The sequence below is a fragment of the Zophobas morio genome, unplaced genomic scaffold (assembly GCF_036711695.1).
Source record: "Zophobas morio isolate AGI-343-1 ecotype UQ-CSIRO unplaced genomic scaffold, CSIRO_AGI_Zmor_V1 ptg000030l, whole genome shotgun sequence".
Classification (NCBI taxonomy): domain Eukaryota; kingdom Metazoa; phylum Arthropoda; class Insecta; order Coleoptera; family Tenebrionidae; genus Zophobas; species Zophobas morio.
In genome coordinates this window covers 2,008,261-2,025,952 of record NW_026972135.1, presented here as the reverse complement: position 1 = coordinate 2,025,952, position 17,692 = coordinate 2,008,261, and the positions used below count along the sequence as shown (strand labels likewise).

The following is a 17,692-nucleotide window of genomic DNA, read 5'->3' as shown; positions in this document are numbered from 1 at the left end:
ATGAGTTTTTAGAAGAACTCCAGCGATTAGAGCACAAAGTCGTAAGTACGAGTAAATCTCTACTTTTTAGTAAGAAAAAATCTATAATATATGATGTTCCTATTTGTCTAAGCTTCATTTAAATTTATTAATCATAAAATTCAAAAATACTTATTTCCATATAAACAACATCATTTAAGCCGACTTAGTTTGAACATCTGAAGAAAAATAATTAATTTTACCATTAGAAAACATGTACCTTACTGTGTTCAATTTTTTAGGAATTTTCACAGAAAATACTTAATATAATCTAACACTTTGTCACCATTTTCATAGCTTATAGTATTTTTGTAGTAACAACTTCGAAAATTTTTTCATCTATTCGAAACAACTGAACTTGGATGCATTACAAAAAACAATCAAGTCAGAATTTGATAAACTACTGGTTTCTGAGATTTCAAACGACGTATTTCTGCAATATATACACTTTGTTGAAAACTGGAATATGGTAGAAAGCGAAAAGGAAAAACTCGACAAAACAATGATGGCACGATTGTTGGCTCTTCAGATAGCGACTCCTTCAATTTGCGCTATATATATCCTTTGAAACGGCAAACATTAATCTAGAAAATGCCAAGTATCTACAGCAAGCAATTTCTAAATTTCATCTGACAGTTTTTAACAGTGAGTCATGCGAAAACGTACAAAGTCTTTGGAGTAATTTAAAGGATGAGTTTGACAGTAAGGCCATTAATGACTTAAATGACGAGAGAAAAAGATACCCCATTAAAACAAAATATGTAAATAACATAAGCGAGCTGAATAGTATTAGTGGTATCGAATGGGCTAAACTACTTTGGTTGATGAACAAGTGTCCTTTAATTTTGAAGGAAAGTTCCTGTGCTTACAAAGCTATCAATATCTGTAAAGACCGATCGTTCGTAATGGTTGCAAAAAATTTTTCCAAGAAGGAATTAAACGACGGTTCAATTTTTCTACAGTTAGCAAATATTTAAAATGATAATGATTTAACAAATTTGAAGATGAATTTTGAGTGTCGGTTCAAAAGTCAAACAATCAAGTTAGAAGAACTTACTGAAGGTCATAAAGGATTCCAGAGGTTCATATCCACAGATATATTGTTGGAAATGGTTCGAGGTCCTTACGAGGTTAAAGAATTAGAAGACTCTGCTCAAAATCTGCCGCTAGAAGCCTGGAGGACTGCGAGGTCATGCACTGTCGCCCACTGTTCAACCTGCAGGAAGTTCTGATATGACACCGTTATAGTGACTCCTGGAAGAAAATAGGCCCAAATAGGCGTCTTCGAGAAATGGCACACCAAATTCCAATGTTTTCTGGATATAATTTTTGCAGATATATTTTGAAACACAATAAATGAATATTCGGGAAAGTTGTTCTACACATCCAGCCTTAAACAAACAAAATAATAGAGATGGATAATAGACACCAAAAGCAAACAAAAAACAAAACAACTTTTACAGTACTTTATTGAAGTAGTCGAGTCATTACCACATTGACCTTGATAGACATGCGTAAAATTATTTGAACAATTAAGGTACGACTAAATAAATTTTCCAATTTTAAAGCTAACAGATTTATTTGAACTCGATAAAGAGACAATTTTTATTTGCAGTGATACAGTGATGTGCTGAACGCAAAATAATAAAATAAATAAAGGCTGCTGATCTTAAAACTACTGAATTTAGTATATTAAGTCATGCTTTTTAAACGTAATTCATTTTGTAAGACAAAGGAAACGCTGTATTAATAACTCTTTAAATCAAAAGGAAAATATAAGAAAAAGCTGAACATGTTGTACTGTGGTACTTTAACAGCGAGAGAAAAATTTCAAACCAATTTTGATGTTAGTTTATCTTTTGCGTTAAATAAATGTACACACCTTTGGGAAATCTCAAGTGGCTTGATAACACAAACACCGAATTTCAACGGTGATAACAGTCACTAAAACATCAATAGAGCGTTTACAAAAATGATTTAAATAGAACAACTCCAAAAGTAGCAGCTAGTCAACCGTGAACCCACAGTGAAACATATCAGAACAGAGAAAAATTAGAAGCTTAGGTAAGTAAAATAACATTAAATTAACATCCATTTCATTATTGCTTCTTTCGGGAAATAAGACATGATTGTTTTAATTCTTAAGTTAGTAGCAACAAAAACACTTAAAACAGATACCTATCTGTAAATTATGTAGAAATTTCGTTTCTAATTTCCATTATAAAGATGAATATGAGTATCATGTGTTCTAATTAACTTCCAGGTTTGTGTATTCGCGCAGTTATCACCATGGAAGACAAAACCGGAAGTTTAGAAGAAAATTTACAACCTCAAGGAAATGCATCTTTGACGAAAAAGGTATTAAACTTTCTAGTTTATAATAACCCCATTGTAAGTCGAAAGAGTACAAAAGTATTCTTTTTCGATAAATACAATTAACTAATTTACATTTTTTTATTACGTTTTAGAATTTTCGGAAAAGATCTGGAACAACAGACAAAGGAAAGAAGTACGAAAATATGATAATTGCCAACATCGTACTTCGTATGGTAAGCACCGAAAAAGTAAAAAACTTCTACGTTTCGTCGAACGATGCAAATTTTGGAGCCTTCGATGATGTAGTCATTGAAGTGGAAACAAATAAAGGAATCCAATCAATGGCCGTACAGTTAAAACACAGCAATAAACCAGGAAATTTAGTTATAGCACGACTAGCAAGCGAAAAGGGAGATTTTAGTATCCTAAAATATTTTAAGTCGTTCCAAGAGATAAAGAAAAAACCACAACAATGTATTCTGTTCACGAACCTTAAATTAAACATATTCGAAGACACAAAATTTCAAATAGACGGAAAACAATTTTACTTGAAACCTTATAAAATAGAAATTGCTGATGATAGTTTCAAACTTTCTCAACATATAAATTACTGTTATAAATTTCGAATTGTAGAAGACGAAGATGCAGGAGAAGTTGATTCAGAACTTCAACAGTTTAAGGAATTTCTTGAAAGCTTTAGCCTTTACTCTGATCAACAAAGTCTCGAAACACTTGAAAATTCTACAGCGAATGACTTCGTGAAGATGTTTTGGTCGAATCAAGAAACGTTCGAAAAATATCTGAAGATTATATCTGAGTGGGATATGCAAGAAGGATCAAAAATAAAGTTAGATAAGAAAATGATGCGACGTGCAGTTGCACTTTGTCTGTTGTCTCCATACGTAGAGAATTTCACTTCTGGAGAAGTAAGCGATAGAGGGAAATTTCTTCGAGAAGCAATTTGTCCATTCGACATTACGCTGTTGGAAAACGTAGAGTGCGATGTGACTAAACGGTTGTGGGGCGACTTGGACAAGAATATTGACATCGAAGAACTAAACAAACTGAGATCATTTAATCGTCTTTCTCCTAATTGTATATCTCGGATGGAAGATGTAGACGGAAATGTGTTGGCACAGTTGTTGTGGTTGATCGAGAAACGTCCGCTGATTGTAAAAGAGCACGAAAATATAGAAAAAGCAGTTCAACTTTGTCCGGATGGAAAATTCGTTTTGCTTGGTGAAGGAAAATGGAAAGAATGGATGAGAGGTCGCTCCGTGTTCCAGAACTTGTTGGACTTGAAATCCGAAGATAATTTATATGAAAGAGTGATGCAGAATTTTACCGTTTCCTTGCAAGGGAAAGCAGTGCTTACTCTGATGGACGCGTGTGGAAGAAATGAAGAATTCTTGAAGAATATTAGTGTAAATAATCTTTTAGAAATGATGGACGGCGCACGTGTCATAGACGGGGTAAAAGAAGCTCTTCCCAATCCTTATATTGAAAGGTATTTGTCGTTAAATGTGATAGACATTAATTATTTAAAACAGGTTAATCATAATACGGTAGTTATTCTAAGTTGCACAGACGGTTCGAAGGAAATACAAAAATTTACAAAAATTAAACTAACAAAGTTCGATGATTACTTAAATAACGCAGAGTGTACAACTTCCAATGCTCCAATTTTCATTATAAGTGAAAATAAATGCAGCGAATCTGAATTTCAGAAAATATGCTCTAAAACACCAGAGTCCAAGATTGTACATTATTTTAAATTTTTTAAAAATACACATTTAGAATGGGTACGAAGCAGAGGCAGTGTACGAGAATTACAAAATTACAAATTATCTGATCATTCTAAAAACGAAAACGAGTTTTGGACTTTCGACTTTAGCAACAGCATTTGACATGTTGTTGGCAAAAAACTCACCACTTCACACTGCAGTCTTGTACAGGAACTTTGACGTCCTAGAAATAAGTAACGAAGAAATATTGGCGTGTAAAGACGAGGGTGGAAGAAGTGTTCTACATTTGATTTGCTCGTGGGGAAAAAGATATCCACGCCTAACATTAACGAGTTCTAAAATAAATAAAACATTTTCAAGTTATATTTCTACTTTGCCCAAAAAAATGTCTTTTTCGAAAACGATACCTAATATGAGACATACCCTCGATGACTGCGATGAAGTTTCTAAAGGGGAATTAGAAACAAAGGAATATTTAGAAGCAGTGCAACATTTGTTGAAAAAATGTAATATTTCAGAACCGGATGGGTTATTTAAAATGACGCCGTTGTTATTTGCTAGAGTCAGCGAAAGTTTAAGTGCGGAACTGGAATTGTTACAGTCAGAAAAGTTTAAGCCAGAACATCTTTATAATCAATCTGATAGAATTAATATTTTGTTTTATTCTAGTCTGTTCGGTTATGATAATGCAATTAAAATTGTTTGTACTAAGCAATTAAATGGTTATTACGATGAAGTCAATTTTAGTTGTCGGTCTGGTCTCACAGCCCTTATGGTAGCGTCCGCAAATGGCCACACAGCGATAGTTGAACATTTGTTGCAACTCGGGTCAAAAGTCAATTGTGCTGATGAAGATGGCCAGACGCCTCTTTACGCAGCTTGCTCCAACGGCCATGAAGAAATTGTTGAATGCTTAATAAAATGTGGAGCAGATATCAATCGCGCTAATAATCAGCGTCGCACACCTCTTTACGCGGCTGCGAAAAATGACCATCACAAAATTGTAGTATGTCTAATGAAACACGGGGCCAAAATCAATCACTCGGATCAATATAATCAGACACCACTTTACTTAGCTTCTTTCAATGGCCACGAAAAAGTTGTTGAATGTCTAGTGGAATGCGGAGCCAAAATCAACGGTTCTTCTGTTGATGGCCAGACACCACTTCATGCAGCTGCCTCGAACGGTTACGAAACCATTGTCAGATGTCTAGTGAAGCACGGGGCCGAAATCAACAGCTCTGATAAATACGGTTGGACACCAATTTACTCAGCTTCGTCAAAAGGCCACGAAAAAATTGTCGAGTATCTAACGAAATGCGGAGCCGAAATCAATCGCCCTGATGATTACGGTGAGACACCACTTTACGCGGCTTCTTCCAACGGAAGCGAAAAAATGGTCGAATGTTTGGTGAAATGCGGGGCCGAAATTAATCGCGTTCATAACTATGGTCGGACACCGCTTTACGCAGCGGCCTCAAACGGCCACGAAAAAACCGTCGAATGTTTGGTCAAATGTGGAGCCACAATCAACAACGTTGATAATCAAGGTAGTACACCACTTTACGCAGCTTCTTCGAATGGCCACAAAAAAACTGTCGAGTGTCTGGTGAAATCCGGAGCCGAAGTTAATCACCCTGATAATGCTCGCTCGCTACCGCTTCACATAGCTTCCTGGAACGGTGACAAACAAATTGTCGAATGTCTAGTGACATATGGGTCTGAAATCCATCGCGCTGATAATGGTGGTAAGACACCGCTTCATCTAGCTTCCTGCAACGGCGACGTAGGAACTGTCCATTGCCTAGTGAAATGTGGGGCCGAAATCAATCACTCTTCAAAAGATGGTAAGACACCACTCCACATGGCTTCATCGGAAGGCCACGAAAAAACCGTTGAATGCCTAGTGACATGCGGAGCCGAGATCAATCGCGTTGATAATTTTGGTCGGACACCACTTTATGCAGCTGCCAATAACGGCCACGAAAAAGCTGTCGATTGTCTAGTGAAACACCAAGCCGAAATCAACCGCACTGATGATAATGGCCGGACAGCGCTCCACTTAGCTTCCTGGCAAGGCCATGAAAGAACTGTCCAATGTCTTGTAAAACTTGGCGCCGAACTCAACCACGTTGACAATTATGCTTGGACACCGCTTTATGCAGCTTCCAAAATAGGCTCCAAAAAGATTGTCGATTTTTTAGTGAAATCCGGAGCCGAAATCAATCTAACTGACAATGATGGTTGGACACCGCTTCATGTAGCTTCCCGGATGGGCCACCTCAAAACCGTCGAATGCCTGTTGACATCGGGAGCCGACATCAATCGCCCTAGTAAAAACGATGAGACACCTCTTTACTTAGCTTCGTTCAACCTCCACGAAAAAGTTGTCAAATGTCTAGTCAAACACGGAGGCGATATCAATCGCACTAATAAAGATGGTCACACATTGCTTCACGTGGCTTCCTTGAAGAGTCGTGAAAAAATTGTCGAATGTCTAGTGAAATGTGGAGCCGAAATCAATCGCGTTGACAATGACGGTTTGACACCGCTTCACTTAGCTTCTTGGAACGGTCACCACAAAATTGTCGAATATTTAGTCAAATGCGGAGCCGAAATCAATCGGGCTAATGATGATGATCGGACACCACTTCACCTAGCGTGCTTGAATGGCCACGAAATGGTTGTCGAATGCCTAATCAAATATAGAGCCGAAATCAATTTCATTTCTAAAAATGGTTTTACACCGCTTGATATCGCCATTTTCATGGATCATACTAAAACAGTAAACTTTTTAAAAGAAAAATTCGCCAAAAAAACTGGATCTTATGACATAGATAACTGAACCTTCATAGTGGTAAAATTTTGTTTGGTTATGAATGGTAAAACGGTAAGTTTCTCTGGTCGTCCTCACCAACAATTTGATGACGTCATTTCATAATAAATTCTTTTAAATTTTTAAAAATTAACACACATGGCTCATGAATCAAATTTTGTAATTTTTGCAAGAAACTGTTTTTTACTTCAAAAAGAATGTTTATTTCATCAATTTGAGGACATGGTAATACTGTACCTTTTTGGTTTTTGGACAAGAACAAAAAAGTTTTGAGTGGTGCACTATTTCAATGTGAGCAAAATATTTTCAGTGAAATAATAGGAGTTTTTGGCGTGTTGTTAAATTTTCGAGCTAGTCAACAATTGTGTGTTATCGTATGTGTATCCAGAGAATATCTGAAGATAACTTTTCCACACCTTTCAAAATAATATTTTATTTTACATTTATGAAAAAATGGCAATAGCTTCCCCAATCTAGGTCTATAAAAACTGGGTGGTATATAATATTAATAAATCATGTCACTATAATACCCATGAGGTATTCTTATTTCTCGAAATATAACAACTGTAAAATACGACGAGAAGGAAATCGCCTTGATCAAATTCGCTTATTGCTTGTAAGAATCAAAACTTTATTCGATACTTCTAGTAAGATGATATTCCTTCGCATCATCGTAATTTTTAGTTTAATTTTAATTTTGTTATTTATAAGTAAAGTTGTATAATTTTCTATGAAATTACTTAGCATATGTATAGATAAGACGTGTTTTCGATCCTTGTATGTAATAAATTGTGTAGTGCTTAGTTATTTAAGGAACAAGTTGGTTAATGAATATGTGATGGAGATTTAAAAAAAAAGAAAAAACAATTAAATCATTCAAATAAATATACATTTTTAGTCATCTTATTTATGAGTCCTATTCTCCCATTTCAAATTCCAAAACTGGTAGATTACAATCAAAACAAAACGATAATTACAGAGTGTTTTACTTCCCGAGCGTAAGCAAAGGAAGTATAGTAATCGAGTCCGTCGACCGACTCTCTACTTTTACGTTTTCTCGATCTTTCATGACTCCTAGAATACGAAGAAATAGGTCTCCCATTCCCGTCTGTCTGTCCGTCTGTCCGTCCGTCTGTCCGTCTGTCCGTCTGTCCGTCTGTCCGTCTGTCCGTCTATCCGTCTGTCCGTCTGTTTGCCGTCCCGGATTTTTATTAGACACATAATCTCCGAAAGTACTGGACCGATTGTTGTGAAATTTTGTACTTATATTAAGAATATCATGTAGATGGTAAAACGCTAACCAAAATTTGTCTAATCATCCCCACCACTAATGCGATGACGTCACTTCAAAATTGTACATACTAAAGAGGTTTTCAATTGTATAAAATAACATAGTCCTACACATGTAGTTTACAACTCCGAATCGACTTTTCACCCGAAACGTCCAGATTTTTGGAAAAAAAATCAAAAATTATAAAACAACATTTTGAAATTTAATTTTTAATCTGCTAACCAGAATGCTTTGAAATGTTGCAGATGTTTTAAGGCTATAAAGAGCATCATAAATCTTTAGTCAAAAAATATTTGCTTATCCCCTCCAAAAATTTGATGACGTCAGCTCAAAAGTTTGTGGAATAAATCATATCTAAAATGTACAAAATATGATGAGTCTGTACTTGTGATCTATCACTCCATTCATATTTTTTGGATTTGCATATACAGGGTGACTCAAAAAAATTAATGAATGCGTAAATTTATTTTACTGATTTACTCAGGAACTACAAAACCGAATGCTTTGAAGTCTTGCAGATGTTTTAAGGTTATAAAGAGCATAATAAATGTTTAGTCAAAATATATTTGCTTATCCCCTCCAAAAAATTGATGACGTCAGCTCGAAAGTTTGCTGAATAAATCCTATCTAAACTGTAAAAATATGATGAGTCTGTACTTGTAATTTATCACTCCATTCATATTTTTTGGATTTGCATATACAGGGTGACCCAAAAAAATTAATGAATGCGTAAATATATTTTATTGATTTAATCAGGAACTACAAAACCGAATGCTCTGAAATCTTGCAGATGTTTTAAGGTTATAAAGAGCATAATAAATGTTTAGTCAAAATAGATCTGCTTATCCCCTCCAAAAACTTGATGACGTCAGCTCGAAAGTTTGCCGAATAAATCATATCTAAAATGTACAAAATATAATGAGTCTGTGCTTGTGATCTATCACTCCATTCATATTTTTTGGATTTGCATGTACAGGGTGACTCAAAAAAATTAATGAATGCGTCAATTTATTTTATTGATTTACTCAGGAACTACAAAACCGAATTCTTTGAAATCTACTGCGAAAAAAAAACATAATAGGCATGCAGTCGTCACTTTTCCGATAGCGAGGGAAGTACTGTCTAAACTCTTTAGACCAATTTTTTGTAGTTTTTATTTTTTTTTATCCAAAAATCGACAAATCGAGAGAATAAAAAATCTAAAATTTAATAATTAAAATATAGTTAGAAAATTGAACACCGAAAAATTGAAAAATCGGAAAATCAGAAGATCCAAAAAACGACAATGGCAAAATTGAGAAAACGAGAAGTGGAAATATCGAAAAATTGGAAAATCGAGAAAAAATGAAGAATCTGAAAACTTAAAATCCCAAAAATAAAATATCAAAAAATTGAGAAATCTAAAAATTAGAAAATTGAAAAATCAAAAAACTGAAATTTAACATAACGTAAGATAAGATAAGTTTAATGTACAACAATACAAAAGACAGTGCATACTGATAAATAACTTAACTAACCTAAGTATAAAACAAATGAAGTCGTACATAAAAACTTAAAATAATAACATAAAATAGGACGTCGAGAAATTAAAAAAATTCCAAACTAAAATGACGAAAAATTGGGAAATTTGAAAACTGGAAAAGTGAAAAATCAAAATATCAAAGAATTGAGAAATCTAAAAATCTGAAAATCGAAAAAGCGAAAAATCAGGAAATCGAAAAATTCAAAATTTTGAGGAGTCAAAACATAAAAAAAAGCGAAAAATTCGAAAACTAAAATGACGAAAAATTGAGAAATCGGGAAAACGGAAGAACTGATAAATGGAAAAGTCTTATCATTGAAAAGTCGATTTTTCGTTTTATGACTTCTTTCAGCCACATCATGTTGAACTTAGATCCAGAAACCAGATTAAAGACCCGTTGAAAACGCCGTTTGGAATTTCTTGGAGTTTGTGTCCGGATAGACGTAAGGTGAGTAGATTGGGAAGGTTTGCCAGATCGCCTGGACGAACTCTAGAAATAGAATTGTTATCCAAATCGAGATAGCGCAGATCTTGTAGAGTAAACGCGTCGGGATTAATTTCTTCCAATTTATTATTAGACAAGAGTAATTTAGTACCGGACCAATCCAGTTTTACGTAAAGACCGTCAAAGGCACCTACTTCTACTTGAGAAATGTGGTTGTTTCTGAAATCGAAGCTCCAAATAGACATATTGTTGAAAACTTGTTTGTTCATCTTTTTCAAAGAGTTATTTTGTAAATCTAGTTGTATCAGTTGTGCCATATTTTAGAAAGCACGTTTCTCTAGATTCGAAATCGAGTTGTTTTCGAGCAACAAATGTGAAACATTCAAATCGCAAAAAATACCAGTTTTGATTTCTTTAAAGCGTTATAACCTAAATCCAAATAATCCAACTGAGGCACGTTTTTAATTGCTCCTGGTTTTATTTCTTTTAAATTAATTCCTGCCATTTCTAGTTTGATTAAATTCGGTAGGTTGGTGATGGAATTTTCGAAAATCGTCCCCGTTGAACTTCGAATGGACAGACTGATTTTGTGAGTGAAATTGTGGGCGCAAGAATTTTGCAGATTTGTGGTTACGGTTTCTTGTTTTGAAGTTGCATCTGGTAGCCAAGTGCAAACTATTGTTACTCCTTTGAATGTTGATGAACTCTGATAAACCCATTTTACAACAAAAACGAGTAAGAAAATCGTGTTCTTGACGTTTTTACACATGGTCACACTTTGTGTTGTGATTATTGGAATGGAGTGAAAATGTGTAAGTGGAATGGAACGATATACACCTAGGTAAGAAATAAATAAAATGTATAAATAGATGCTACCCATGGCAATTATTTTTATAATGTTCTTATCTTATCACTGTTACGATTTGAGTGCATCAAATTTCGCTGGATATATTTAGGTACTAACACAAAGCCTAAAAATTTGATCAACTCAGTAGTTTGGTTGCATAAAGATGATTGAATAAGAAAAAGTTATTAAACATGTATAACAATGAGAGGGCACAATTTTCGTGAAAGTTCGATGACTCCGTTTCTTAATTGTATTGATTGAAAAAGAATAGTTTTGTGCTCTAGAAAGCTTAATACCTTTTTCGTCCAAGATGCATTTTCTTCTTGGTGTAAATTTTCTTCTAAGTTTCCGGTTTTGTCTTCCATGGTGATAACTAAGTGAATACGCAAACCTGGAAATTAAGTAGAAACATGTTTATTTTCATCTTCATAATGAAAATTACATTTACTAGTATGTAGGTATACAGTTTTAAAACTAATTTAGAAAATAAATCAAGCGTGTCCTATTTTCCGAAAGAAGAAAAAATAGTGAAATGTGCGTTAATTTAATGCTGTTTTACTTACCTTAAGCTTTTAATTTTTCTCTTGTTTGATATGTTTCACAAGAAGTTATAAATTTGAAGGCGACGTTTTTTCTACTTAACTTTGAATCTGTAGATTCACAGTTTGACTGGCTGTACTTCAGGAATTGTTGTATTCAAATTATTATCTTTATCGATGTTTTAATGATTGTTATCAGCGTTCAAATTCGTTGTTTGTCTTATCAAACCACTTGAGATTTCCCAACGGTGTGTACATTTTGACGCAAAAGATAAATCAAACTTCAAAATTGATCTGAGATGATTCTCAGTATATTCGCCTATTTGGGCATATTTTCTTCCAGGAGTGACTACAACGGTGTCAATCAGAACTTGTTGTGCAGATTGAAAAGTGGGCGACAGTTCATGACTTTGCTGAGTTAGGTTGACGAAAAACGATTTGTTGATTCCTTGTTATACGCAAGCTGTCAAAGGCGATTTTGTTTAAATTTCCTATTAATCGCCAAAATTCCTCCGAAGAAGGTCAATCAAGTAATAATTGTATATAAGTGTTTGAACAGACGTCAAAGGATATGCATTGGCGAACAAGGATTTAGTTGTCACTGAATCTTAATTTTGAATAAATTTTTCCAATACAAAGTTTCTTTTTATAGACTTTGGGCTTGTCAACGAAGAGGCGTGGGAAGAAATAGAAAGTTTCAAAGTGGGGAAAAGGGTAGAATCAGATCACATGCCACTAGAAATAAACATCAAAGGAAAAGAGCAAGAGTACGAAAAACAAGAGAGGAGAAACGAAAGAAACGAAATAGAAAAAAAATGGGATAAAGAGGGAATTCAAAGATATAGAAGTAGACTAGAAAAAAAATTGGTCTAAAGAGTTTAGACAGTACTTCCCTCGCTGTCGGAAACTTGACGACTGCATGCCTATTGTGTTTTTTTTCTCATTACATTTTTGTAGTGGGAATTTAAAAAAAAATTGCGATGACGTTATCAACATTTTTGCAAGGACACGTATATCAGTTGGGATAGATGTAGTGTAATACTAAGAATAAAATTATTGTATTCCCAAATTTTCGGGAAAATGAATTGGGTCGTTTTGAATATTGATTTGTAATAATCAATAAAATAACGAAATAATTTACTCACGTATACGTATCAGAGGCAACTGAAAATCGTGTATGTATAAACATTCTTAATTTAAGATGACAGGCGTAACAGCATACGTGAGAGTCAAACAGAGAAACTGTAAACAAAACAACCATCGGTTTTATTGCTTCGATTTCCGCTTATTATATAAAACATTGGGTTTTATTTTAATTCTTGACGGTGAAATTCACAATTGGTTGATTATAAACATGTATATTTCACATTCGCGGAACCAAGTGAACGCATAAAACAAATGCAGGTCTGTAATGTTAAAGTCGATGTAAATAAGCGTGCTACCCTTAAGTTTCAACCGAGTTTTTCCTTTAACAGATTTTGTGTCTACCAAATTGGGTTGGTTGGGGTGTAATACTAATAATAAGTGTTGCCTTTAATTTAATCAATGAAATAAATTGACTTCATTAATTTTTTTTAACCACCTCTTAAGAAAATCTAAAAAATATGAATGGAATGATAAATCACAAGTACAAACTCATCATATTTTTTGCATTTTAGATAGGATTTATTCAGCAAAATTTAAGGGTGACGTCATCAATTTTTTTAGGAGGGATGAACAAATACATTTTGAACAAAAGTTTACCATGCTTATAATAACTTTAAAATATTTCCAAGATTTCAAAGCATTCGGTTTTGTAATTCCTGATTAAATCGATAAAATAAATTCACGCTTTCATTAATTTTTTTGAGTCACCCTGCATATGCAAATCCAAAAATATGAATGGAATGATAAATCACAAGTACAGACTCATCATATTTTGTACATTTTAGATACGATTCATTCGGCAAACTTTTGAGCTGACGTCATCAGTTTTTTGTAGAAGATAACCAAATATATTTTGACTAAAAATTTATTATGCTCTTTATAACCTTAAAACATCTGCAAGATTTCAAAGCATTCGGTTTTGTAGTTCCTGATTAAATCAATAAAATAAATTTACGCATTCATTAATTTTTTTGAGTCACCCTGTATATGCAAATCGAAAAAATATGAATGGAGTGATAGATCACAAGTACAGACTGATCATATTTTGCACATTTTAGATATGATTTATTCGGCAAATTTTCGAGCTGACGTCATCAAGTTTTTGGAGGGGATAAGCAAATATATTTTGACTAAACATTTATTATGCTCTTTGTAACCTTAAAACATCTGCAAGATGTCAGAGCATTCCGTTTTGTAGTTCCTGATTAAATCAATAAAATATATTTACGCATTCATTAATTTTTTTTAGTCACTCTGTATATGCAAATCCAAAAAATATGAATGGAGTGATAAATGACAAGTACAGGCTCATCATATTTTGTACATTTTAGATATGATTTATTCCACAAACTTTTGAGCTGACGTCATCAAGTTTTTGGAGGGGATAAGCAAATATTTTTTGACTAAAGATTTATGATGCTCTTTATAGCCTTAAAACATCTGCAACATTTCAAAGCATTCTGGTTAGCAGATTAAAAATTAAATTTCAAAATGTTGTTTTATAATTTTGATTTTTTTTCCAAAAAGCTGGACGTTTCGGATGAAAAGTCGATTGTTGTTGTAAACTACATGTGTAGGACTATGTTATTTTATATAATAGAAAACCTATTTACTATGTACAATTTTGAAGTGACGTCATCGCATTAGTGGTGGGGATGATTAGACAAATTTTGGTTAGCGTTTTACCATCTACATGATATTCTTAATATAAGTACAAAATTTCACAACAATCGGTCCAGTACTTTCGGAGATTATCTGTCTAATAAAAATCCGGGACGGCAGACGGACAGACGGACAGACGGACAGATGGACAGACGGACAGACGGACAGATGGACAGACGGACAGACGGACGGACAGACGGACGGACAGACGGACGGACAGACGGACGGACAGACGGACGGACAGACGGACGGACAGACGGAAATAGGAGACCTATTCTTCGTCTTCTAGGGGTCATGAAAGATCGAGAAAACGTAAAAGTAGAGAGTCGGCCGACGGACTCGATTACAATACTTCCTTTGCTTACGCTCGGGAAGTAAAAATGAAAGAACACGGTGGGCGGGGTTAAGTTTAACTTTTTTCTACAATCTTTTATTTACAGACAGTAACCCCGCCCGCCCACCCTCTATTTTATTAGAATCTATTCTATTAGCGTAATTTGTCAAAATTAGGCTTTTTTAAAATCAAATTTTATGGGTATAATTTTTCAGAAAAGCAGTATTTGTTGGGCTGTATTTCAGAAGCGAGGGAAGTTCTGTCGAAATAGCCTTCGACCAATTTTTTAGCCTATACATTGTAAATTGACAAATATAAACAATGTCTAGAAAAAGATTTCTATGAATATTTTAGTTGCCAATAATACATTGATAAATTAAAGATTTAAATTGTGACGTCGCGAATCGTGACGTCACGACATATTCAAACAAAGCGAATAGCTTCCCGAACATTCCCGAACGTGTTGTTGCGTCAGCCAGCCAGTATTTAACAATTTTTTTTAGCCTGTACATTGTAAATTAACAAATATAAACAAACAATGTCTAAAAAGATTTATGTAAACATTTTAGTTGCCAATAATACATTGATAAATTAAAGATTTAAATTGTGACGTCGGGGATCGTGACGTCACGACATATTCAAACAAAGGAATAGCTTCTCGAACATTCCCGAACGTGTTGTTGCGTCAGCCAACCAGTATTTAACAATTTTTTTAGCCTGTACATTGTAAATTAACAAATATAACAAACAATGTCTAAAAAGATTTATATAAACATTTTAGTTGTTATTAATATATTGATAAATTAAAGATTCATATTGTGACGTCGCGAATCGTGACGCCACGACGTATTCAGACAAAGGAATAGCTTCCAGAACATTCGCGAACGTCTTGTTGCGTCAGCCAACCGGTATTTAACCAATTTTTTAGCCTGTACATTGTAAATTAACAAATATAAACAAACAATGTCTAAAAAGATTTATATAAACATTTTAGTTGCTAATAATACATTGATAAATCAAAAATTCATATTGTGACGTGGCGAATCGTGACGTCACGACGTATTCAAACAAAGGAATAGCTTCTCGAACATTCGCGAACGTGTTGTTGCGTCAGCCAACCGGTATTTAACCAATTTTTTAGCCTGTACATTGTAAATTAACAAATATAAACAAACAATGTCTAAAAAGATTTATATAAACATTTTAGTTGCTAATAATACATTGATAAATTAAAGATTTAAATTGTGACGTCCGGAATCGTGACGTCACGACATATTCAAACAAAGGAATAGCTTCTCGAACATTCCCGAACGGGTTGTTGCGTCAGCCAACCAGTATTTAACATTTTTTTAGCCTGTACATTGTAAATTAACTAATACAAATATAAACAAACAATGCCTAAAAAGATTTATGTAAACATTTTAGTTGCCAATAATACATTGATAAATTAAAGATTTAAATTGTGACGTCGGGAATCGTGACGTCACGACATATTCAAACAAAGGAATAGCTTCTCGAACATTCCCGAACGTGTTGTTGCGTCAGCCAACCAGTATTTAACAATTTTTTTAGCCTGTACATTGTAAATTAACAAATATAAACAAACAATGCCTAAAAAGATTTATATAAACATTTCAGTTGCCAATAATACATTGATAAATTAAAGATTTAAATTGTGACGTCGGGAATCGTGACGTCACGACATATTCATACAAAGGAATAGCTTCTCGAACATTCGCGAACGTCTTGTTGCGTCAGCCAACCGGTATATATACAGGTCGGCGGCCACCTTTGGGCAGTCTGAGTTGAACGTTCACCACGTGAAGACGTCTGTTCCGAATAAGGAAAGTAAGAAAACAATTTCGCAACTAAGTGGCGAATTTATTTATTTATTTATTTTTAAAATTATTCGTTGTATATAATAACACATGGTGATAAATGACAGATTTACAATTATTAATGAAATCAACTCGTGCAAACACTGCTAAGAAACTATCATGACACAATTAAATAATATTTAAACAATTCAATTTGTTTAAACATTGTTGAATTGCAATTTTCCGGGCAAAGTATGAAAAATAATTTTAGTAATCTCATGGTGACACACCATGACGTCACTGTCACGTGACCACTTGAGCAAAGGCACGGTCTTCGGTCCGTTGTGTTCAGTTTTGATTTCGATCTGGTGGCAGCAACGTCGGAGCATTCGGAGCCCCGTTCTGGCGTAAAACTACCACGTTTTCGCGAATTTCTAATTGATTGATAATAAATATTAATGAAAATGTTCTGCGTTAGCTCTGTGAACACGAAACAAAGTGTGCATTTTTCCAAAAATTCCCAAAAACGGAGTAAATACGGTTGTAGTTTTAATTTATATATACTGTTTAAATATGATAAGTATTAATTAATATAATTAAAGCCGTTTTCCTACAAACGTGAACATATTAAAAACGTGCAATGTTCCGGTCAAAATATGAAAAATAATGTTTGAAATCTCATCGTGATGTTTGATGACATCACTGTCACGAGAGCTACCTGAACAAATATTGCGGTTTTCGGTTAGTTTTGATTTCGGTCTGGTGGCAGCAACATCTGAGCATTCGGAGCTCCGTTTTCGCTTAAAAGTAGCCCGTGTTCGCGAATTTCTAATTTATTGTTTTTCTCATGGCAAGACGCACTCCAGACCTCCTCGTATTGTTTGGTTCTTGCTGGGCAACAACAACGAGCGAGCACAGTCATCGCTCTTTGGTGGCAAACGTGGAGAAATTTGTATATTGTAACTTTTGTAATTGAACCATTTTGTACTGTATATTGTATGTGTTACTAACTTAACTTGGGTCTTGCCAATTTAGCTCCAGTGGTGCAAATGCTTTGTTTTCACGGTGCATTTGCTTGGGTTTTAATTTTGCAACAGTGCATTCTTTGGTTCCGAGACTGAATTCTCCATGTCGTCAGACGCTTTGGCCTGGGGGGTTCTCTGGGCCCTTAGAC

At 34.3% G+C, this 17,692-nt stretch overlaps 3 protein-coding genes across 3 annotated transcripts; 2 read left to right on the top strand and 1 right to left on the bottom strand.

The window, feature by feature from the left end:
- Positions 1–1,966: 1,966 nt before the first annotated feature.
- LOC135137887 (uncharacterized) lies at positions 1,967–4,241 on the top strand. Its single transcript, XM_064067658.1, has 3 exons — positions 1,967–2,082; positions 2,282–2,376; positions 2,487–4,241. The coding sequence occupies exons 2-3, from the start codon at positions 2,308–2,310 to the stop codon at positions 4,239–4,241; spliced, it is 1,824 nt and encodes a 607-aa protein (XP_063923728.1). The 5' UTR covers positions 1,967–2,082; positions 2,282–2,307.
- On the top strand, positions 4,148–7,431 carry LOC135137886 (ankyrin repeat domain-containing protein 50-like). The gene has a single exon (XM_064067657.1). It carries the CDS (start codon positions 4,243–4,245, stop codon positions 6,922–6,924), a length of 2,682 nt encoding a protein of 893 aa, XP_063923727.1. The 5' UTR covers positions 4,148–4,242; the 3' UTR covers positions 6,925–7,431.
- A 2,654-nt stretch (positions 7,432–10,085) lies between these two features.
- LOC135137900 (asporin-like) lies at positions 10,086–10,490 on the bottom strand. The gene has a single exon (XM_064067672.1). It carries the CDS (start codon positions 10,488–10,490, stop codon positions 10,086–10,088), a length of 405 nt encoding a protein of 134 aa, XP_063923742.1.
- Between the last annotated feature and the right edge of the window lie 7,202 nt (positions 10,491–17,692).

What these genes read in the sequence shown, in the direction of transcription:
- LOC135137886 (XM_064067657.1), top strand. Translation starts at nt 4,243, where the DNA reads ATGTTGTTGGCAAAAAACTCACCACTTCACACTGCAGTCTTGTACAGG.
- LOC135137900 (XM_064067672.1), bottom strand. Translation starts at nt 10,490, where the DNA reads ATGGCACAACTGATACAACTAGATTTACAAAATAACTCTTTGAAAAAG.
- LOC135137887 (XM_064067658.1), top strand. Translation starts at nt 2,308, where the DNA reads ATGGAAGACAAAACCGGAAGTTTAGAAGAAAATTTACAACCTCAAGGA. An exon ending in ATGCATCTTTGACGAAAAAG is followed by an intron (nt 2,377 to 2,486) that starts GTATTAAACTTT and finishes ATTACGTTTTAG; the next exon opens with AATTTTCGGAAAAGATCTGG.